The sequence below is a fragment of the Furipterus horrens genome, unplaced genomic scaffold (genome assembly GCF_987537825.1).
Source record: "Furipterus horrens unplaced genomic scaffold, mFurHor1.1.pri manual_scaffold_4, whole genome shotgun sequence".
Classification (NCBI taxonomy): domain Eukaryota; kingdom Metazoa; phylum Chordata; class Mammalia; order Chiroptera; family Furipteridae; genus Furipterus; species Furipterus horrens.
The window spans coordinates 119,138,868-119,162,446 of NW_028327174.1; the positions used below are offsets into that span (position 1 = coordinate 119,138,868).

General features: G+C 51.5%; 2 protein-coding genes across 2 annotated transcripts in view; both read left to right on the top strand.

The window, feature by feature from the left end:
* The window catches only part of LOC150012732 (semaphorin-4D-like), a 94,989-nt gene extending 91,976 nt beyond the window's left edge, over positions 1-3,013 (top strand). The window contains exons 15-17 of the mRNA XM_090273978.1: positions 145-317; positions 406-449; positions 1,299-3,013. Of these exons, the coding sequence (XP_090130104.1) occupies positions 145-317; positions 406-449; positions 1,299-2,206 (1,125 nt within the window). The 3' untranslated portion in view covers positions 2,207-3,013. The remainder of the gene's footprint in view (positions 1-144; positions 318-405; positions 450-1,298) is intronic.
* Positions 3,014-3,402: 389 nt separating this feature from the next.
* On the top strand, positions 3,403-22,108 carry LOC150012733 (uncharacterized). The gene is made up of 5 exons (XM_090275181.1): positions 3,403-3,424; positions 3,787-3,966; positions 17,707-17,916; positions 20,972-21,069; positions 21,736-22,108. Exons 1-5 carry the CDS (start codon positions 3,403-3,405, stop codon positions 21,760-21,762), a joined length of 537 nt encoding a protein of 178 aa, XP_090131307.1. The 3' UTR covers positions 21,763-22,108.
* The last annotated feature ends 1,471 nt before the right edge of the window (positions 22,109-23,579 follow it).

Here is a 23,579-nt window from a genome sequence, read left to right on the forward strand (position 1 = left end):
GCTGCTCATGCTATCCCACGCCGCACTCAGGTTTATCTGGAATGTGACCCTGCCTCACTCCTCCTGCGGGAAGCACTTGGTCACCCTCCCCCTCATGTTGCTGGCCGCGCTGGGCCCACCCATTCTCATGTGTTTATACCACAGGACAGAAGGTTTATCTACGCCGGCTCCAACTCAGGCGTGGCCCAGGCCCCTGTGGCCTTCTGTGGGAAGCACGGCACCTGCGAGGACTGCGTGCTGGCCCGGGACCCCTACTGCGCCTGGAGCCCAGCAGCAACAGCCTGCGTGGCCCTGTACCAGGCCCACAGCCCACACAGGTACCCAGCACTGGGACACGGGGTATCGAGACGCTCCGCCAGCCCTACCTCGAGAGCACATGCAAACTCCGTGCCCCTTGTTTTGCAGGGGTCTGATTCAGGAGATGAGCGGGGATGTGTCTGCTTGCCCCGGTAAGTCGCTCGGTCTCTACGCTTCCTTCGAGATTGGCCAGTCTTATAACCATTTCATGATCCTTTGGTGCTGTGGTATTTTGTACATTTTTTCTTTCTCTACTCAGAACAGAGGTCAAGTATCTCTTGCCAGAACTCATGACCTTCTCTGGACCTTTATTACAGAAAGGGATTTTGAAACCACACACTATATTTGTGTACTGGAAGGCACTCTTTATCCCAAACTGTGATGTCCACTCTTAAGATGCATCTCTCTTCTCTTAGCTCAGGCTTCTTAAACAAAACCTGCACATCTTGTGAACCGAAGGAAAGATTAGTCCTCAAATATTCAAGTCGAGACACAAGTGGCATTCCTCGTGGGTGATCCCACTGCCTGCCAGGGGATCAGGCGTGTCCAAGCAGAAGGCAGGCATGCCCGTGGGCTCCTGCCCTCGAATCCCTGGCCTGACAGCTGTCATCAGTAAAGACGAGTTTAGCGGGAGAGCACCACCAGGCTGGTGTGTGCAGTGGCCACTGGCACAATCGTGTTACGTTTGACTCAGAGTGCGCAGCTGGTCGGCGCTCAGCCTCCCCACCTGACACATTTTCTCCCAGGAAACCAGGGTGTGGAATGGGATTTCTACTGCTCACTGGTGCCTCCGATTTCTTTGTCTCCGTGGGCTGCCACTTAGGGCTCATCTTTGCTTTTTGGTCACTCACATCTTTATCTCCTTAGTTGTTCTGGAAGATTCCATGATGCTCCAGTGGGTGAAACTTCTGTGTCCTCTTGTGCATATTGATCTATTTTTAAAAGAAGTTAAGTAGCAAGCAGGGTTGTTGACACTGTGCACGTTTATTTTGATGTTCCAGATAAAATTAAGGGAAGTTACCAGCAGCATATTTTCAAGCATGGCGGCACAGCAGAACTCAAATGCTCCCAAAAGTCCAACCTGGCGCGGGTGATATGGAAGTTCCAGAATGGCGTTCTAAAGGCTGAGAGTCCTAAGTACAGCCTGGTGGGTAGGAAGCACCTGCTCATCTTCAACCTGTCAGAAGGAGACAGTGGGGTGTACCAGTGCATGTCAGAGGAGAGGGTCAAGAACAAGACGGTCTCACAGGTGGTGGCTAAGCACATTCTAGCAATCAAGATGGTCTCATGGACCCCGGTGGCCACCTCCTCACCAGCCACCCGGACAGAAGGTGTTAGGATCACCCCCGAAGTGTCAATGGGGCCCATCCAAGGCTCTTCTCCCCAGGCCCCAGCTGTGCGGCTTACCACACCTTCCAGCCTGGCACCTACCGGTACATCGTGCGAACCAAAAATCGTCATCAACACAGTCCCCCAGGTCCAGTCAGAGAAGACAATGTATCTCAAGTCCAGTGACACCCGCCTCCTCATGTTCCTCTTCCTCTTCTTCTTTGTCCTCTGCCTTTGCCTCTTGTCCTACAACTGTTATAAGGGCTACCTGCCCAGCCAATGCCTCAAATTCCGCTCTGCCATGCTGCTGGAGAAGAAGCAGCCAACCTCAGACTTCTCCGACTGTGAGCAGAGTGTGAAGGAGACCCTGGTGGAGCAGGGGAGCTTCTCACAGCAGAACGGAGGGCAGCCCAGGCCAGCCCTGGACACCGGCTATGAGACAGAGCAGGACACCACGGCCAGCAGAGCACCTACCGACAGGGAGGACTCACAGAGGATCGATGACCTCCCTGTCAGGGACAAGCCATTCGACGTCAAGTGCGAGCTGAAGTTCGCTGACTCAGATGCGGATGGGGACTGAGGCGTTGCCTGTGGAGAGGTTTTTGTGTTCCCGTGCAGTAACCTTGTCCCGTGCTGTGTAGGTAGCCCATCCTCTGCAAACCTCAGTCTTGTGTCTTTTGAGTCAAACTCTGACTTGGTTTCTCTTTGTCCTTTCGGAAAACAGTGAGCATCACGCCTGGGCTCCTGCAGTCAGCTGGAGCACTATGAGCCATACCTGCAGGCAACAGGAAGATGGCTGGACTGCCACTGGCCTGGGAAGAGTAGTACCTTGAGCATCACCTCCTCAAAAAGCAGTCACTGAGAGATAATTTAATTCCAGATTGGAAATGACTTTTTGGTTTATCAGATTGGTAACTTATCACCTGTTGTCCAGATTGGCACAAAGCTTTTCTTCCACTTAATTACTTTTTAGGATTTTGCTTTAATTGCATTGGAGTGTTAGTTCATTTATTTTTTAAGTTACTAAAGCAGATGTTTTACTATTCAGAAGATGTACACCTTCTAGATTTTGTTGTATGTTTGGATAAGATATGGCTTACGTTGCTTAAGATTCTCAGGGATAAACTTACTTTTGCTAAATGCTCTCTTTCTGCTTTTAGAAATGCAGACAAAGCTGTCTCTTGAACACAGATTTTTTTTTTTTTAATTCCTTGAGGGAAGCATCATTTCAGAGAGATTTTCTTTCTGTACTTTTTTTCTCTTTTTAACTCTTGAAGAGGAGAAGGTATGGAGGCGTGTCCCATGACCATCAGGCAGGGTTTTGAGCAAGGGATGATGGCCCTGCTGGATGGAGCTAGGCTGGCCCAGAGATGAGGTGACAAGCGTTTCAGAACAATCCATTGCCTGTGGCCGCTGGTCACAACCTCTTGTCCAGACAGATTCTGGTCATCTGAACATCTTGTTCTCTTTCCTTCCACTTCACACCTCTTACCCACCCAGATTTTTCACTTGGCTGACCTGAGCCATCCAAGCTGGAAGAGAGCCGGACAGCAGGGAAGGGCAGGCCTGTGCCCACAGCTGCCCACAGACACAGCTGTGGCAGACCTGCACGGCCTGGCACTGCCTTTAAGGTGTGACAAGCAGTGCAGTTTAACATTGTGGACCGCACGCTCCATCTCCTTCTGTCCAAACGCCCGCAGGAGGAGACTTTTCCATGGCAGAGGGCAATACAGTCTGTATTTTTGTGTGCCTGGGTGGACGATCTCATCTTCCGGCATGATAGGATTCGACTGTTTTGGTGTCAACATTTGTGTTTTATAAGGTTTACTTTGTTTTTATTTTTCTATTTTGAATTGTATACATTTGGAAAGTAACCGAATAAACAAGAAGCTTATATCCTTGATGTGGGCATGTGATCTGCTGAGGCTGTGGGGCCTCCCTCCATCCCTAAAGGTGTGACGGGCAGGGTGGGTGTCTTGTCCTGTCCACGCACGCCTGGGCAGGGGGCCAGGAAAGCACTGGGTCCCTTTCTCTTCCTGAGCTTGTTTTCCTTCTCTGCATGTGGTGTGTGGTGTGTTCCTGACAACTCTGTCTCAGTACCCTCTCTCTTTTCTGTCCTCTGTCTCGCAGCCTCATCTCCTATGCCCTTCCCTCCTCCAGGACCCTCCTCCCTGTCCTGTCTGGGCCCCGACTCATCTTCCTCTCCCCGAAGCCCCTGGCAGGCCTCAGGCTTTGGGCCTGACAGCCGCCCACGGGTCATCTTGCTGCCGCCCTTCCTCAGTGACCAGGCCCAGCACGTGCATGCCCTGGGGACCTTCCACCTCTTCTGCCAGGCCACAGGTGAGCAGGGCACCTGTCTAAGTCGGGGGTGGGGCTGTAGGGGCCTCCTTCACCACCACTACCTTTCTGGCTGCATACCTCAGTGATCTGTACCTATTTCTCTGGGCAGCTGGGCCCAACCAGCTTTTCCCACACAGGCTGCATGTTAAGTGTTTTAGGTTTAGCAGGCCAGAGCTTCTGTCCCAACTGCTCAGGTCTGCCCTTGTGGCCTAAAAGCTGCCAGTGAATGGGTGTGGCTGTGTATCAGTCAAACTATTTACAAATACCAGCCACTGTCCACACATGGCCCACAGGCAGAGGCTTGCCAATCATTGGACTGTAGCAGCAATTTTCAACCTTTTTCATCTCATGGCGCACACACAAGCTAATTACTAAAATTCTTGGCACACCAAAAATTATATTTTTTGCAGATACAACAAAAATAGGTATAATTTTGATTCATTCACACCAGGTGACTATTGTGTTAGCTCCTGTCAGTTTTTTATTTGACAGTAAGAGAAAAGAGGTCAGTGTTTTAAAATTCTTGCAGCACACTGGTTGAAAATCACTGATTGATAGAATTATTTATATGTCTGGAAACAATTTGGGTTTGAGGATTTTGGATATTTCAAAACTTAACTTCAGAATCTCTAGACCGGGAATTGTTTCTAATGACCTGCTTGGTGATGTTTAAATGCAGAAGAGACCGTGAGTCTAGAGGATGCCTCTCAGACCCAGGAGGCATTTATTGGATAATACTGGGATGGGATAGGCAAACCCACCTTTGGAGCCCTGTATGTGGGCATCTAAGTAGCCACAAGGAGAAAACAACACATTACAGGCCTGGCAGCTCCGTCCTCTGCTGAGAGAAGGAATAAAATGAATGAGGACAAAAGCAAATCCTGTTTTGTTTCGTTTTTTGAGATTTTAAACAAACTGAGAAGCTAAACATGTCAAGCTGCTGCCTATCTCCCCGTTGAGTCAGCTCACGGGCTCTAATCGTACTGTCTGCTATGAACCAGCACATATTTGGCCACTGGGGCCCTGCACAGGCCACGGGTGGTGGACAGGGGAAGCTGCCTGTGAGCAGGAGGTGGGTGGTGGAGCCAGACTTCAAGAATGGGTCCACGTGGCCCAGGTCTCTGCTCCAGGCGAGGCCACCTGGGTGCTTCTGCGCCAGTGATTCCTTCGGGGCAGCACCCGGGAACTGCCCAGCCCCTGTGCCTAGCCTCCGCAGAGACACGGCGCCCACCTCCTTTCAGTAGGGAAGTGGGGAAGTTGGTGCTGAGTTCCCCCGACCTGGCAGAGGCTGGACACAGACAGACCCTGTGGTCGGGAGCCATGTGCTTTTTTACGTGTGTGCTCTCAGATGTGTGTTACCTCTTTGCTGGGTGTGTGCATGTACATGTGTTCATGCACATGGCTTCTGGGACTGGGAGAGGGTGAAGACTGGGGCCTGGAAAAACAGACATTATGTCTGGATCAGAACAGATGCCACTCTGGTACTTCAAACATGGAGAGCTTAGTGCAGGGGCTTTAATTACAAAGATTATGAAGGGCTGGGGGCCAAAGTCAGGTAAGGGTCCTCAAAACATAGTAAATGCACTGCAGGTGGGCTCCTCTGGCCATTGGGTAGGAGCAGTGAGAAGTCAGCAGTCCCTGCCCTCCCACATGGCCATGCCTTCACTGCACTCACTGCTGAGGGGCTTCAAGAAGCTTCCTGCTCATCTTCTGCGCGTGCCTCTGGTGGGTTCTAGAGGAAAGCTGGTGGCCTTGCAGCCCAAGCAGGGAAGGTGGACAAAGGGGGCTGAAGAGCCAAGAGGGCAGGCCCCTTAGCACTACTGACCTGGGATGGTAGGAGGAGCAGGTGCTCAAGATGGGTGAACCAGGGAACCTGAGGCCCCCAGCCCTCCACTGCCCTCCTGCTCATAGGTTCACTGTTTCTTTCCAGAATCGTTTGTCCCGCCTTGGACCTTCCTTTGTTCCACTGAGGCCGCGACCTGAGGTAGTGGGATAAACTGGCCTTTCTAGGGAGCCTGTTATGTTCTGTTCCATCCAGGAGGGGGTGCTGTTTAGGTCCTATTTGGGGTCAAGGCTGCCCCAAGGAGCCAGTCCAAGGCTCTGCATTTGCTCAACAGGCTCAGGCCTGCAAACAGAATGCCTCACATACACACACTGCACACATGCCACACAAACATCTACACCTCACACATTACAAACTACACACATACACTCCACCACCCTGCACACATCACACACCACACCCACGTGCACATGTCATACACGCCACACATACAATATACAGTGTACACCATGTATATCAAACATACTCCACATACCATAGAAACCACAAACACAAATATACACACTGCATACCCCCCACATCTGGAATCTTTGGAACCTCCTGGAGATGGGGTGGTGCTTGTGGCTCTACTAAGAACAGACCCTCTTTGGCAGCACATGAGGGAGAAGTGAGTGCACCAGACAGTGCTAGGGGAGGGGAGGCCTCATCCCAGACCACCCGGCATCCTCGTGTGGCCTCTGGTGCCCCCGAAGCTCTGCTCCCACTTCACACTCTAGAAAGGCTTCCTTTCTTTTCTGCTCTTCTCAACAGGCAAAAACCAGGTGATGTCCCACAGGGACCTCACGGATGGGCCTTCAAATACCCACTCCTCAACTTGTGCTCCTGAAAGCAATCTGCTATTGAGGGATGGAGCAGATGAGTGGGTCCCTCTATCTGAGGCCATGCACAGGCCTCTTCCTGGGCTTGTTCTGCCATAGCCACAGGCATTGGGTGACTCCAGTGACACATCCAGTCTAGGCATGTGTTGCTCTTTGCCCTTCAACCTAGCCCACGAGCCAGTACTGGTTCACTGTACAATGTGGTTATTCAAGTAGATGGTGGTTAACATGGCAGCGTCTCCAGCCACGCCAACTCCTAAGTCCTCTGGAAGGTGGTGGACAAAAGGCCACCTTCAAGCCATGGTCTGCACAAGTGTAGGTTGTCACCTCTATGGCAAAGTCACCTCCCTTTCCAGTGACTTCCTGTGAAGTCTCCACAGAACTGAGTTTATGAAACCATGACATAGGGGCTCGGGCTCTGGCCCAGCTAAGGCCAGGTTGGCTTCTATAGAACTCAGTGGCTCTGATCACCGTCGTCCCTCCGTCTCCTGACCTCAGTGTAGTGTGTGTATATGTGCGTGTGAGTATGTGCATGCCTGTATGCCTGTGCACTTGCGTATATATACATGTGTGTGTGTAGGCACATACCGACGTGCATGTGTGCAATTGTGTGTGTGCGTTACCTTTTGGTCCAAAGCACCCTGCACATTGCACTGTGGCCACTCCTCCACTCAGGGTCTGAGGCCTGAGCATGGCAAGGAGAATTCCGGGTTCTGGAGAAGTTGCCCAGACTGCTGACTGCCTTCCACCTGGAAGGGGTCTTGTGCATTATGCACGAGAAGAATACTGACAGGGAAAGAACGAGTAAACATGCAGTTATGTTCCACTTTTCTGAAGTGATACATCCCTGCTACTTGTGGCAAAATTAGAATCATACAGATAAGCAATGAAATAACCCCACTGCCTTCACATAAGCACACATAGCTTTATTTTGACATATCAATGTGGACATACAGGTGATAGCAATTGGTAATGATGTGTCCATATCCATGCGTACACAAATCATACACTTGCTTATGCAGGTATAAACACACAAAAGTGGAGTCTTTCTTCACCCCGTGGGCCCTGCCCCCATCCCTGATATGACGGTCCTTCTAAGTCATAGCTAGACCAGTGTCATTTTTAAAGCTAAGAAGGGACTTCCTATACTTTAGACAACACTTGGATATTCAGGTTTGGGTGACCTTTTATGTATTAACTGCAGTGTCAGCAATCAGAGCCCTTTAAGCCCCTGGGGTCAGAGGGGCAATAAAAAGAGGTCTGAGTCTCAGAAGGGTCCCAGTTCCCAAGCCCCTGCAGTGACTGTTGGTGTGAGTGTGTGTGTTGGGGCTCCAGAAAGGCCAAGGATGAGCTGTGGGGGGTAGTTGAGTCATGAGTTGGTCATTTACCATGAAGAGTCACTCCTCCACATTGGGGCAAGGTGACCCATCATCGCCTTGCTAGAGTCTCAATGCTTAGCATGTCTGATGAGGTGGTTTTTCCAGAAGCTGAGTCTCTTCTCTCTTCTGTGATAATCCATATGCCTCCACAACAGAGTGGTGCTATCCAGTGGTTTCCGGGAGTCTCCTATGTGCAGATGTGTCATCCACAGAAAGGAACCCCCCATGAAGCTAGGATACCATCTAAGCGCCTCCCCACACGTCTCCAACATTGTCTGTAAAGTATCTTTTGCCAGATACAGTTCCAGACACACAGAGGAGGAAAGCCGACAAAATCGGATGGCGGAGACCGGGAGAGCGCCTTTTCCCTTCCCGGCTGGGTCGGCCTGGTTTCTGTGCGTTTGCAGACTCCGGGGCCTTCAGGGGAATGCGTGGTCCTGAGAGCCTGGCGTGAGTGTCCTTGGGGCATGCAGCTCCTGGGCGCGCCAGGAATGTCCCCCCAGGGGTGCGTCCAGGCTCCCAGTTGCTGGCAGGACCCTGGGCATGAGGATGAGTAGTGGGCCGGCTCCCTGGCAGTGGCTCTGGGGTCGGAGTAGACCGTGTGCATGGGGACCTGGAGGAGGGCTTTCCTGCATGGAGCTACGCAGATGACTGGGGAGCACCTGCTGGGGATGTGGCCCAAGCACTTGGGGCGAATCCCATCACATCCCCTCTATTCGGGGCTTTGGGGCCCCCAACTCCAGGATGAGCTGGACTCCCTCCTTGGGGAGAGGCCATTGGCGTCAGGGTTTCTGGTTTGTCAAAAAGTAGAATCAGCTCTGCCACAGCGGTCTCTCCAGACGGTGCGGGCTGTGGTGGGGCAGGAAGGCGTCGGCCCTGTGGGGAGTGCGGGGACTGGAAACTCCCACCGGCCCCAGGCCACAGAGGCCAGCCCGGCGGGCGTGCGCACAGGCCGTGCAGGCTGGCTTTCCACAGGGCAAGCTCCGGTGGGCTAGATGGCTTTGGGCTTGCCTGGGTCCCCAATGACGTCACAGTGTGGTAACCCTGCTGACTGATTTTAACTTTCACTTTCCCTCTCTTATCTTTAATTTGCATTCAGAGTGAGTTGGATAGTTTTTTAAAAGAATAAATGGAACGTAAGTACTTCTTTAACACTTTTTGTTTTATTATGGTTAAGTACACATTTAAAGAATATTTCATGATCATTAGGAATGCCCTCATGACAGAACTGCACATGGTGTTTTCATACTGTTTATGTCCCAGGAGCTGTGATCTCTGGGGAATTTTGCTCCTGAAAGGTCCTAGCCCATGTGGTTGGGATGATGAGTCAGTCCTCAGCTCAGGCCACCCAGGTTCCTCATCCCAGCGTTGGTCATGAGAACTTTCCAGAAGTTACCCATCTCGGGGCTCCAGGCCAGTGTATGTCATCAGCAGGCAGTGCTAGGAGATGAGGTAGGAGACTGGGCCTTTTAAAAACTGACTCCAGTGTCTGCTCTAAGTCAAGTCTCACTCTTGATTGTAATGCCTCACAAGAATCGGTTTTTAAAGTCCAGCGAGATGCCCAGCAGCCAGGGATGGCCAAACAGAGTCTGGTATCGTGACATACGTTGTGCAATTATGGTTGTAGATACAGGTGTGCAGGTGTGTGTGGATGTGAACATGCCTATGTACAGAGGGAGGTAAGTGTATATGTTCACATGTGTCTCTGTGCATCTATGTGTATATATGGAGAGAGTTTTCTATGGGAAGAGTACAAAACCACAAAAAATTATAGTGGTAGAATAAGAACATAGAAACAAGTAAATAAACCTGGGAGGGCTTGCCCACTGGGCCAGGATTGCCAGTGGGCTGCTGTGCAAAGCACTTTGGAACAACTCTCAGAAATTCCTTCGAGGTCTGTGGCACATTTTTTCAAGATAGCATTTTGGCTTTATTACAAAAGCACTATTTGACTTCTGCTTGCCTTGATGCCAGACACTTCAGTTTCTCCTAGTATGCCACTGGTGCCTTTCAAGATGCTACCCCAGTGCTGGAGCTCAGAGGGAGTGAGTCTGAGAAGGTGAGTCTATGTGTGGGTTCTTTAAGAGGAACTGCTTGGTGCTCCAGCAGTTTCTTCCACCAACTTAATCCCCACTGGGTTTTGCAGCCAGAAGTTTGGGGGCCTTATCTTCCTGGCACCAGAACCCTGGGTTGGGGGACTTGGTGTGGGGCTAGGACTCTTCATTCCTGAGAATGCTGCACATGGATGAGGGACCACCTTGTTCCATGTCTGCGCCCCTCCTACCAGTCTGGATGGAGGTTTCTTTAATTCCGTAGTTGTCAGACTTCCATTCAACTCAATTTCTGATGGTTCTGAGTGGTGATTGTACTATATTTTAGTTGTAATTTTGGTGTGGTTGTGTGAGGAGATGAGCCGTGTCTTCCTATGCTGCCATCTTGACCAGAAGTCCACATTCTTTAAATATGTCATTTTTACTGGTCATGTATACACCCTAGGCATTTGTATATATTTGCATATTCTTTCTATCTTCCTAGAATACCCTTCTTTTACTGTTCTTACCTTGGTTCTACCTTCTCTAAAGACCATATCTGGAACTATATTTTATTATAAATATTCCCCATAAGATACAATGATACTTATTTTCTTTGTTTTTATCATTTAACATATGTTATAATGAATACTGTATTATTTATTTATTTTCATTTTAGTTTTCTGATTCAGTTCAGAACCCAAGACTGAGAAATAAATTAGACTTATATCAGACAAAGCTTTCAATTCTAGGATAACAAGTTTGTATTTTAATCAGAAATTTTTAAAGAAGATTAATCTAGTGGTAGTGGATTCAATGGAGATGTGTGTGTATGAAAGGGAAGTATGGTAAGGAGGGAGGAAAGCCTAGATGGAGAGGGAGAGTAGACATAGGAAGGCTGGTTAGAAAGTTTTATGGTAGTCACCCTAAAGGTAACAAGAATCTGAATTAGAGTAGAGATGGACAAAGAAGAAGATATAAAAGTGACTGATATTATAGAAGCAGAATCAATAGGTATTAATAGCTGAGGTGGTAAGAGTGAGGGAGAAAAGAGATAAATATGAATTAGCCATCAACAGATGTTCATTGAGCACTCAGTGTGAGGCACATTCTACATGGTGTCAACAGAGCAGTAGACACAACAGCACAACCCCAATCCTCACAGAGTTCACATTTCACTGGAGAACACCACAATTGCAACCTGAGTGATAGGAAGATGGTGAGGCCATTAATATAGAGAGTAAATATAGAAATAGAAAGTTTCAGAGAAAAGTTGGTATATTAATTTTGTGCATGATTATTGTGTGCTCACTCTGTGCCAGGCACTATTTTAATCACTTTGCATATATTAACTCATCCAATACTTGTTACAGTCTTGTGAATTAGGTATTATTATTATCCCCATTGTACAAGTGGGCCATCTCTACTCCTGTAAAGGAGGAAAGAGGAAGGACATCTCTAAAATCAGAGAAGGAAAACTCTGACTCCAAAAAACCTCCGCTGCCTTGCGGCATACCTCTTCAGGGGAAAGGCTAAGGGAGTAAACCCCGACAGAAAATCCGGAGCCGGAGTCCCTAAGGCGGTTTGACATTGTAGTCAACACCGGCAACTCCTGCAGCGCACCTGAAGCCAAGCTGTATTGACTTTGTCTTTCCCTTGGACCCTTCAGCTGCGAAGAGAGGGGGGGTCTGCTGCATGAGCAACAGCAGACCCTCCATATCACCCTGCCCAGGCTCTGTAGCTTCAGTTTCACTGGAGAGGACACTCCAGCGTCATCGCAAGATGTCGACTCAACACGGGAGGAGACAGATACCGGTTATAAGCTCATCCGATTGGCGAAGGAAACGAGCGCCAGGGGTCTCCTCTGACGGTGGGAGAGGTCATCGCACCTCACTGGACAGCTACCGCCCGCCTCAAGCTGGGCAGCCCCAGCCAATTAGGTGCCGTCTCGCCATGGCTCGCCTGCCCCACTGGGTGCGTGGGGATCAGAGAGGCGCCTCTCGAAAAGTGGGCCACAAAACACCCGCACCAGTTAATTCCAAGCAAACAACAAGAAAGAAGCCTCCGGCTCTTCGCCTCGCTAGCTGGAACATCAGGACCATGTGCCCCGGACTTACTGCAGACCTTCCGTGGATCAAGGGTGCCAGGAAAACCGCTGTCATCGATAGGGAACTGGCACGACTAAACATCGACATTGCGGCTCTACAGGAGACCCGGTTGGCCGACAACGGAACTATCAGAGAAACCAACTACACCTTCTACTGGCAAGGGAAGTCTCCAGACCAACCAAGACAGCACGGTGTTGGGTTTGCTGTGAAGAACACGCTTGTTAACTCCATAGAGCCACCCACAGGAGGCACAGAGAGATTACTTACCCTCCGATTGTCAACAACTTTCGGCCCAGTCAGCATTCTTAGCGCGTATGCCCCAACCCTCTGCGCCACCACCGAAGAGAAAGAACAGTTCTACCATGCACTGGACGAAGCGTTATCCAAGATCCCCAGAAGTAACACTCTCTATCTCCTTGGAGACTTCAACGCAAGAGTAGGAGCCGACCACATGGCCTGGCCCACCTGCCTCGGAAACTTTGGGAGAGGAAAGATCAATGAGAATGGTCAGCGACTGCTTGAGCTTTCGTGTCACCACGGCCTGTGCATGACAAACACATTCTTCAAGTGCAAAGAGATCCACCAGGTGTCATGGAGGCGCCCCCGCTCCCGCCACTGGCACCAGCTTGACCTCGTCATCACCAGAAGAACGGATATTGGCAGCACCCTCCTCACCCGCAGCTACCACAGTGCAGACTGCGACACGGACCATGCCCTCATGGTAAGCAAGGTGCGCATAATGCCGAAGAGGTTGCACCACTCCAAGATGAAGGGTCGCCCACGCATCAACACCAGTTGTGCCAGCAACCCAGTTAAGACCCAGCAATTCATCAACAAGATGGAAGATGCACTCGGCGAGGGAGTGGCGGCAGATGACATTATCGAATCCAATTGGCCATGTCTCCGCGACGCCATATACAACTCCGCCATTATTGCTTACGGGAAGAAAGAGCGGAAGAACGCTGACTGGTACGAGGCTCACTGGGAAGAAATGGAACCCGTGATCGAGGCTAAGAGGAAGGCCCTACTGGCTTACAAGGCCACGCCCACTCCCAGTGCACTTCAAGCTCTACGGGCTGCCAGGAACAAAGTCCAGAAGACCGCCCGCCACTGTGCCAACACCTATTGGCTAAACCTGTGCAGAAGCATCCAGGAAGCCGCCGATATAGGCAACGCATGAGGAATGTATGAGGGTATCAAGAAGGCAACAGGCCCAATCCCCTCCAAGATCGCCCCCCTTAAGTCCAAGACAGGTGAGGTCATCACTGACCAGGAACAGCAAATGCGGCGGTGGACCGAGCACTACCTCGAGCTGTACGCAACGAAGAGCACCGTAACAGACACTGCTCTTAACGCCATCCCAGACCTACCAGTCATGGAGGAGCTAGACACCCCACCTACTGCGGCAGAGCTCGGCAAAGCCATCGACCGCCTCGCTTGCGGGAAAGCACCAGGAAGCGACGGAATCCCTCCAGAAATCCTAAAGAGCGGGAAACCAGTCCTGCTACAGCCGCTCCACCATCTACTCTGTCGCTGCTGGAAGGAGGGTTACATCCCCCAGGATATGAGAGACGCCAACATTATCACCATGTACAAGAACAAAGGAGACCGCAGCGACTGCAACAACTACCGGGGCATCTCTCTCCTCAGCGTCGTCGGCAAAGTATTCGCCCGGGTCGCTCTTGCCCGCCTGCAGACCCTTGCTTCCCGCGTCTACCCAGAGTCCCAGTGTGGCTTCAGAGCTGGCCGATCAACAGTGGACATGATCTTCTCCCTACGCCAGCTGCAGGAGAAGTGTCACGAGCAGCATAAACCACTCTACCTCGCCTTTATCGACCTTACGAAGGCGTTTGATCTGGTCAGTCGAAGCGGTCTCTTCAGCTTGCTATGGAAGATTGACTGTCCACCACATCTGCTTGCTGTGGTCATGTCCTTTCACGACAACATGCACAGCACGGTGTCCTACAACGGCGCAACCTCTGAGGCCTTCCCAGTCAGCAGCGGAGTAAAGCAGGGCTGCGTCCTCGCGCCTACGCTGTTCGGAATCTTCTTCTCCATGCTCCTCCAATACGCCTTTAAGGACTGCAGCGAGGGTGTCTTCATTCACACCAGATCCGATGGCAAGCTCTACAACCTGGCCCGTCTACGAGCCAAGACCAAAGTCAAAGAGGTGCTCATCCGTGAGATGCTCTTCGCCGACGACGCAGCTTTGACATCACACTCCAAAGAGGGACTCCAGCAGCTAGTCACTTGCCTTTCCCATGCATGCAAGGAGTTCGGACTAGCCATCAGCCTGACGAAGACGAATGTTATGGCTCAAGGCACGGGGACTCCCCCATGCATCACCATCGACGGGTACACCCTGGAGGTTGTCAACGACTTCATTTACCTCGGGTCCACCATCTCGAGCTCTCTGTCAGTCGACTTGGAGGTCAACCAGAGAATCGCCAGGGCAGCCACAGTTATGGCCAGACTGAACCGGCGAGCGTGGAACAATTCCAGCCTCACTGAGAAAACCAGACTGCGCATCTACCAAGCCTGCGTACTCAGCACTCTCCTCTATGGCAGCGAGACGTGGACCACCTACGCAAGGCACGAAAGGAAACTCAACAGCTTCCACATGAGGTGCCTGCGACGCGTCCTGCATGTCGCCTGGCAGGATAAGGTCCCCAACACCGAGGTGCTGAAGCGAGCCAATATGAGCAGTTTGCATGCAGTTCTTAGCGAGAGACGCCTCAGGTGGCTCGGCCATGTCAAAAGAATGGATGCAGGCCGTATCCCCAAAGACCTCCTCTACGGCGAGCTAGCAGAAGGCCAGAGGATGACAGGGCGCCCAAAACTGCGGTTCAAAGACATCTGCAAAAAGGACATGACACAATGCTCCATCAATCTCAACACATGGGAAGTTCAAGCAGACGACCGCCTAGCCTGGAGGCTCGCGGTCAGGCAAGGTACGTCTCGCGCAGAGGCTGCGCGCAACGAGGAGGCGGTCCAGAAAAGATCGAGGCGGAAGCAGCGTCAACAGCAGCAACAACAGCCATCTGCCTTCACCTGTAACAAGTGCGGCAGGGATTGTCACTCCCGAGTCGGACTGCACAGTCATTCTCGGCGGTGCAGATAGACTCTCGAGAAGCTACGCCATCGTCTCTCGACACGGACGGCTGCCGACGACGATGACGACGACGACGACGACGACGACGATTTGTTATAGTGAATTTGGAAACTCCAGGAAAGTATAAGAGCAAAATTTAAATGACCTAAAACTAAACCATCTAAAGGTAGTCACCACCAGCATTCTGGCCATTTTTAGGCCTTTCTTTGCTCTGAGCATAAAAATAAATGTGTCTATACACACATACACACAGGCACATAAATCATTTCATTGAACATAATGTTGTTAGTTTTTTTTTTCTGTGTTGCTAAGTCTTTTTCTTAAACATAATTCCTAATGAAAGACAATACAGTGGTTGTCACATCATTTCTGGGACCCCTATTGGACGTTTCCCAACTTCTCACTCACAGACACAGCATCAGTACTCCTCTGTGGGGTCCAATTGCCCACTTGGGAATCATTCTCAGGACTGTGTGGTTCAAGGATATGATCTGACCTTCCCTTGGGAGGAAGTTTTTGCAGACCCTGACCATGGTGGAAGGCTGATGAAGGGACTGCACAGGGATGAAGAGGTGCCATGCAGGGCCCTGATGATGCTAGGATCAACAGAAAATAATCTTAGTTAAAGTAGAAGTCTCTCCTCTTTTTAAAAGACCTGGCACACACCAAATCTCTGCCTGCCGCCTCGCCCTCCCAGGATTGTGTCCAGGGCCTTCTCCACCACTTCTTCCCCTGCATCTGGCCATGAATGCACTCCCACGCATGCACACACCCAAATATCTGTTGCTGTTTGTGCTGGTTTGTCAATCACTCAGCTTTATGATTTCTTTTCCCTGCTAAGTGGATTCCAACCACAAGTAGGCAGATGTAGTTTTTCTTTCTACTGCTGACTATCCTCCACAAAGCCATATTTTATTTCATCCTTCCCAGGTTGGTGGGCATCTAGGAGGAATCTGGCCTTTAAAAACTGAGTCTCGGGTGGTGTGATGATCAGGTGGGGCAGCTCTGGGCCACCTGCAGTGGGTGGAGTCCACACGGACTATCAGGCAATTTTCAAAGAGCCAGGTCCCTGGACAAGGAGACTGGAGGGTTTCCCCTTGTCCACGCTGTTGGGGTACCTGCCCCGCCCAGGTGGAAGTTATGAGGAGCAGCAGGGTCAGTGGGCCTGCAGAGAGTCCGGCTCCCATCGAGCTGTGACTGGCCTGGGCTTCTGGCGCAGATGGGGCTGTTGTGGTCATCTGGGTCTGGCCTGGCTTTTGCGGCTGTCCCGACTCAGCCAGTCTGTACACACCCCGCCAAGAGCCTGGTGGTCCTCAGTCCTTTCTTCAGCAAACCCAGATGAAGCCAGTGTGTACACAGGCCACAGTGGAGGTGTCCTGCTCATTTGTCCTCAGTAAGGTACGGCAGTTGGGCCTGTCTCAGCACAGCCCCTGGCCCAGGGCTAAAGCCTGAGAGCCACAGGCCCATCCAGCTGCTCTTTAGATGGGGAAGCGGCCCCAACGGGGTGCTGCCCGTGCTGGGACCAGACACCAGATCTGGCCTAGATCTTCCTGCCAGCTTTCCACACACTGCCCTTCATGGCCCGCCCCCTCTCCCCTCTGCACTGGGCTGGAAGCTGGTCCCTGGCCCCAACGGCAGGAAGCCTGGGTGCCTGTGCTACGCTCCTGGCCCACGGCTGGCTTGGCAGAGCTGAGGCTCCGAGCGCTGGTGGGAGAAAGGTGGTGAGGCACATTCTCCTCTCTCCTGCAAGTCCGTATTTGCATAAGGTGAACCCTCCGCCCTTCTCAGTGCCCTGGCACCCATTTCCTGACCCACCCAGGGGCTCTCGGGCGCAGTCGCACCCACTTGCTTGTCAAGGCCCAGCCAGGCCCCATCAAGGGCAGGAGCTGTGGCCACTTGGTTGGTGGGGATAGTGAGTATGGCTCTGAGGAGGCAGAACCTTTGGTTGAAGGTGGTGGCAGCAGAGCTGGGTGACGGTAGAAGCGAAGGGGATTGAAGTTCCCAGGTCCAGACCCCCAGTATGGAACAGACACCTGCCCCCAAAGCACCGCCACCACACTCCACTGGGTGCGCAGCCCAGCGAGAACAGAGAAGGGGCTGCAGCCCCTGATGGCCTAAGCGCATGTTCAGGGGACACAGCGTGCAGGTGCCTTCTGAGAAAAGCATCTGAGGGAGGCTGAGGAGCAGGCATGGGGGTAGTAAGGGCACTGAGCATGTGTGTCTGTTTCTTCTGGGGTCACTGGGGACCACAGCAGGCACTGCCCTGGGGCCTACTCCAGAGGCAGGCCAGAGACCAAGCTGAATGCTGTCCTGTCACTTCAGGTCCAGCTGGGACCACAGAAGCCCCCAATCTGAGCAGCCCCCGGCCCTGTCCCTGCACTAGGGCGGTACCTGTGGGCCCCTGTGGGGTCCTGGGACACTGGGTAGAGCTGGCCTCTCTCTTCCTTCAGGTCCTGTGGACGTGCACTTTGTCTGGGAGAAGAATGGGCGTGAACTGGAGACATGTGTCCCCATGCAGACCCACATGTTACCAGACGGCAGGACCCACGTGGTCAGCTGGCTGCGGGATGCCATCCGTGAGAGCACTGAGTACCGCTGCTCCATCCTTTCCTCGGTGGGGAGCCAGACCTCCCAAGTGTGGGTCACTGTGATGAACAGTGGTAAGTGAGTGGCACCCCTCACCCCAGCCCTGCTGTAAGCTCCGTCCTAGGCCAGGATTTTTCACTGTTTTCTCTGCGTCTCCAACAGCAGGCTTGTGTGGTGACGTTTCAGGCTCTCACTAACATGAAAGTTCATTCTCACTGCCTGCCTCCCCAGGGCACAGATACCCATCTCCCATCCTCCCAGAGTGTGTGTGACATTATTAGGATGGCTGGGCTCTGTGAGGCTGTTATGATGGCCCTTCCTGTACTTTTGTTTTCCACTGTGCTGAGCTCCCTCTGCTTGATTCTGCATTCTTAATTTCACACCAGACTCTGCAGTTGTCTTTAGTCCCTGATCAACACAGGCATACTGGTGCATGTCCTCAGCCTGCCAAACCTCTGCACTGGGGTCAAGTGCCTCCCTAGGCTAACGCCTGGAGGCTGGAGGTTCCATTTCTCTGACTTTGGCCTGTATCCCGGGCACACACCCATTTTTCAGTGAAGTTTGTCCTCCGTCCCACCTCAGATTGGACATCTTGGAAGTCAGTGTTTCCAGAGCCTATGTTTCTCCTCTGTCTTCACACTTTAGATGAGAGTTTGGGTGGGTAAACAATTCTGGCCTAAAGTCATTCCCTTTGTGTCTGAAGTCTCACTCCAGCAACCTCTGGCTCCAAAAACCTTGCCCGTGACCTTATATAACCATTGTCACTTTTAGCACTGTGCAAGTTCAAGTTTTCATGCCTATGGGCCCATTACATGCAGGAGCCCCTGTCCTTCAATCCTTGGATGTTTTCCTGAACATCAGCCCACTGTTTTCCAAGATGCTGGGTTACTTGGGCTGGTGCACTACCTGTCCATCAGCTCTGTTATCTGTCATCTCTCTCTGTTTTCCCTCTACTTCTGGTTGCTTTTCTTAACTTTATCATGCATAGCTGTTACTGAGTTTTCATCTCACTATCCCATTTTATTAGTAAGAGCTTTGTATTCCGTTCAGTTCTTGTTAAATTCTGTTCTTGTTTCATGGATGTAGTAGTGTCTCTTATTCACATTTCTTCTCCCTCCAAGTTGCCTTTTCTGCTTGTTTTGTCTGTTTTCTATTTTCTTCAGAAGTCTTCTGGCCCTTGATTGTCTGTTTACATTTAAGACAGGGACACAAAGATCCCCCCTGCTGAGGCCCTTTCTACCCAAGGTGTGGTTTGTCCACTGGGAGCATTAGCATTATCTGGGAGTTCATTGGAAAGCTGGTTAGAAATGCAGAGTATCAGATCCGACCCCAGATCTGCTGAATCAGTTCCTGTGTGTACCAGTGTCAGAGAAACTGGTCTGCCTGGCACCCCTCCACTTTCCTGTATGCTGTAGTCCCCTGGGGGCATCTGCTACAGCCCACATTTGGAACAATAGGCCCTGCAGAATTTCGGTTGGGCTGTCTGTGGGGACTTGTGTTGGGCAGCAGGCCAGGGCCTCATCATTTAGTATGGAAACCAGTGAACCTGCCTGCTCTCAGTGCAAGCCCCACCCACGGCAGAATTTGCACAAGCACTCCTGTCCTGTGCCCTCTGAGATGAACCAGTTGCTTCTAGAGCAAAGGAAGAAACTCTTCTGTCTGGGTGGCGTGGGAAAGGGCCCTGGGGACATGATTCCAATTCTAAGCAGCTTTTGAAGCAAGCTGCTTGTTAGCCCCATTGCAGCACCCCAGGTTCCAGGCCATTCTGTGAGGTTGCTCCATGGCTTCCCCATTCAGCCTGGGATTCAGCCTCCTTAAGCCAGCAGTGTCCAGTGGCCCCTCTGCACTTCAGCTCCCATGCTTTTGCTGTTTCCTCTGCTATTCTCTGTTTTCAAGAGCATGTGTGTGTGTGTGTATGTGTGTGTGTTGATAGATATTTAAATGGTTCTTGTCATTTTAATCGGGGTTTTGGAGGCAGAAAAAATAATTGTAGACATTCATTGCCACCTAGAACATGTTTTATTTCTGTAAAATGTCCTGCCTGTTGCTGTCAGGATAAAATAGAAAAATCATGTAAATGTGCTGGGCAAACTGTGATATCTTATCCAGAAGTTAGGTGAGCAGTGCTGTCAGCAACTAGGCAACTGAAGCCCATTCGTGTTTTACCTCATCTTAGTCAATTAGTCATCTTACAGGTACGAACTGTTATCCCTAGCTGACAGATGAAAATTAAGTGACTTGCCCAAGGTCACACCACTCCCAGCCAGTACGGAGCAGGACCTGACTTTGATGGCTGGACTTGCTTGGATAAGTCACTCTACAGATAGTAGGCACAACCACAGTGAAGACACCCCAGCATTTTCTTATCTCACCTGGACCTTATTGAAGGTGCGGGAGCAGGACAAGTTTAGGGTGTGCTGTGTCTGGAATTCCTGCAGGCCCTTGGAGTTAAGGACCACAGGCCGCAGGCAGGCTGTGTGGGTGCCACGACCCTGGCCCTCTCAGGTCTGCTCAGGGTGTGAGCTCTGCTTCCTGTCCGAGGGGCCCAGGTTTTTGTACCCCATTTCTCAAACTAGTGGCATGCACAGCTTTTTGTCCAAAGCAAAAGCACAGTTCATTTTTGTGTTTGTAAGGAAACACCGGCTCAGGGTTCTACCATCAGACATCCTGCAAGTAACTCATTTTCATAATCTGGGATCAAACACTCAGCAAGCAGGTGATGTAATGTCCAAGAATGCACCGAGCCCTAGTCAGCTGAGCTGATTCCTGAGCCTTAGCCCCTGCCACCCAAGGCCCAGGGTCTCTGCATCACTCCAAGAGGCGTGGGAGGTTAGCCCCTCTTCTGCCTGGGAAGAAAGGGCCAGTGAGATGTGGAGGACAAGGGCAGTGTGCCCTGGGGAGCAACTGCCACCACAGCTGGTCGCCTGGGGAAAGGCAGCAGGGGGAAGCCCCCACAGCCAGGAAAGCGAGGCCCTCAGGGGTAAACACCTTACACACCATCACCTGGCTTCAGGCTTGGCTCAGCCCAGCAGTGAGGCCTCAGCAGGGGCATGGTCACCTGCCACTTGGAGAGGAGGCGCCACAAAGGCCGACAGAGCTGAGACCTGGAGCCCTATTTCTGTCTTACAGAGGCGACCCAGCAGGAGAGGTGGACCAGAGACCTCGCCGCCTGGAGGGCCGTGGTTGGGGAGCACAAGCGCATGATGCAGACCTGGAGGAAGGAGTGGGTACGTGGCCCAAGGCAGTCACCCCTCTGCAGGGACTGCTGGGGGTCCATTCTGCCAGTGGGTGGGGCCCTTACAGGAGACTGAAGTGAAGCAGGACAGGAAGGATGTGAGTGCAAAGGGCATGGCCAGCCACTTCTGGTTAGACATGTCCCCATGGCCATGCCCACCTCCCCAACAGAGCAGGAAACCCAGACAAGTGGAATGTTGGGTGCTGCTGAAAGCAGTTGCTTGTGGCCTCAGCACTTGACTGGGTGTCTGCTGGGGGAGCCCCAGAGGTGGTGGGCACATAGGCAAGCAGTGTGTCCCATCCCAGCACAGAGGGAGCAGAACAGGCATTCCCAGGCAGGCCCCAATAAGGCAGAGGCATCTGGCCCTGGGCTCCCTTCTTGGCCCCCACCTCAAGTCAGCTGTGACAGTTCAAACCCAAGGTCTTACAGTGTCCTGGATTAAAGAGCTGCCCATATCCCTCCTTGTGGCCAGCAGGCTGTTTGTGACCCATCCATCAAGCCTAGCCTCCCCACAGGCACCCCTTCTAGATCCACGGGGGAGCACACAGGACAGGAGACTTAGGGCCTTTGGCCATGCCTGAGACAGTCTCCAGGGACAGGGGGTGAGACAAGGAGAGGACCACTTTCTACCAGAAATTCAAACACATTGTTCTTTCAGGAAAGCTGTAACAAGGACACCTTTTAGCCAACAGGAGACAGTGCCAACCAATGCCACCTGCCACACCCCCTGGAAAGGCCCAAAGACAGGGAGCTGTCACCTTGCCTGCTCAGATGCAGCCTTGAACACAGGAGGTCGAAGAGCCCTGACTGGACCTGTGTGATAATAGCTGGAACTTGTTTGTAACTTAGGTGTTTCCATGTGATAGGAGGTCTGTGTAGCAGAAGCAGGAAACCAGGATGGTTCACAGGCTGAAAACAGACTAGTTCAGGCAACAGTGTGCGTGACAGCTCCTTCCCAGCGACACTGTTACCCTTCACGATCACTCACTCCTGTGTGATTTGAGTACTTTCATATGATACAAATGGGCTGCCCTCGGAACAGCCGATGGTGTCCGCACAGGCCCCTGCTGCAGGCCTCACTGCTGTGAATGGGGCCTGCCCCTTCTCCCCACCTTCCAACTCAGCCCACTCGACCCTGAGGTGCGCCACAGCGGAAGGAAAGCGAGGCTCCGAACAAAAAACTGCCTGGACCTTGAGTGATGCTGAGGCCCACAATGGGAGCTGGTACAGCTTTGCAGTCTTTGTGTTCATCCTCACTAATCTCAGTCTCAGACTCTGAGTGTACACTGTCCACTCGCAGTGTAGGCTGTGGGCTCCGAGCTTCTCTGAGGTGTCCCCTCGTGCTGTGTTGTTTTCTTCACAGTGGGTTGATCTGATGAGAGCACTGATACACCTGCTTCTGAGTCTAGTTATGAAAGCTGTGTCTCCAAATCCTTCACCACACTTATGTGAAGATGAGGGGCCAGGCCCAACGCAGCTCAACCTAGAATCTCGCAGACACTATTTGTGGAATGACAATTGTTAATGGCGTGCCAGCCTATCGTAAATCCAAAACCTCTGTTAAAAATTCAGCTGAACTTCAGCCCTTAGCAAATGGATGTCTCCTCTGCCTCCTGACCACAGCCTGTATGCAGACCCGTCTTGAGACTCAATGAGTTTTCTAGCAGCCTTCTTAAGAGAGCAGCACACACTACCCACTAGTTACTTCCAGGATCAACTGCGAACAAGAATTCCTGAGGACAGTTCAGCTTGGGGTTAGAGTTGCCCTAACTGCCCCTTCGTACCCTCTACCCTCCTGCCCAGGTGCCCACCCATTCTGCCAGGGGATGCCAGTCAGCTCACAGACATCACATGCCATGATGTAGGTTCTTTTAAGACACACATCAGCTTTCATGTGGTTTTTGCATGGGCGTGGCTCCAGCCACTGTGGATGCTGAGTGTGCTGCTCTCATGTATGGGCCCTCAAGTCTGGGTATAATGAGAGCACTTTCATGCTCAACAAAACAATTCAACACTTCCAGCTGTCACAGGCATGTTCTGTTGGAAAATGTGGTTGGGGATGAATGTGCATGTTCAGAAAAATAAAGGTGAAGAGTTCTACATCTGCTCAGTGAGGTCTGTACTTGGAAGGCCCAATGCCATCTGCTTCCTTGAGCACCATCGACAGTGTTGGTCACTGTGCCACTGTCTACAGATGGACTCTGCCAGGAAAATAGCATCTCAGCCAGGGCAACTGGGCATTAAGTCACACAAGCAAGGAATGTGGTATGGAAGCCCACTTCTCTGCTTCAGTTTCCTTCACCCTAGATTAGCTGAACAAACACCGTGGCCAGAGACCTCAGGGGCTCTCAACAGAGAGCCTGCATGGCCAGCACAGATATTTTTAATGATTTTTTAAAAAATCATTTTCTTTTTAATTTTTTTATTTTTTTATTACAATTAACATATAATATTATATTAATTTGTGTATAACATAGTGACTAGACATTTATATACCTTAAA

Coding starts and splice junctions, on each gene's coding strand:
- LOC150012733 (XM_090275181.1), top strand. CDS start 3,403: ATGATAGGATTCGACTGTTTTG. Junction 3,425..3,786: donor GATAGGATTCGACTGTTTTG/GTGTCAACATTT, acceptor TCCCTCCTCCAG/GACCCTCCTCCCTGTCCTGT. Junction 3,967..17,706: donor CCTCTTCTGCCAGGCCACAG/GTGAGCAGGGCA, acceptor CTCTTCCTTCAG/GTCCTGTGGACGTGCACTTT.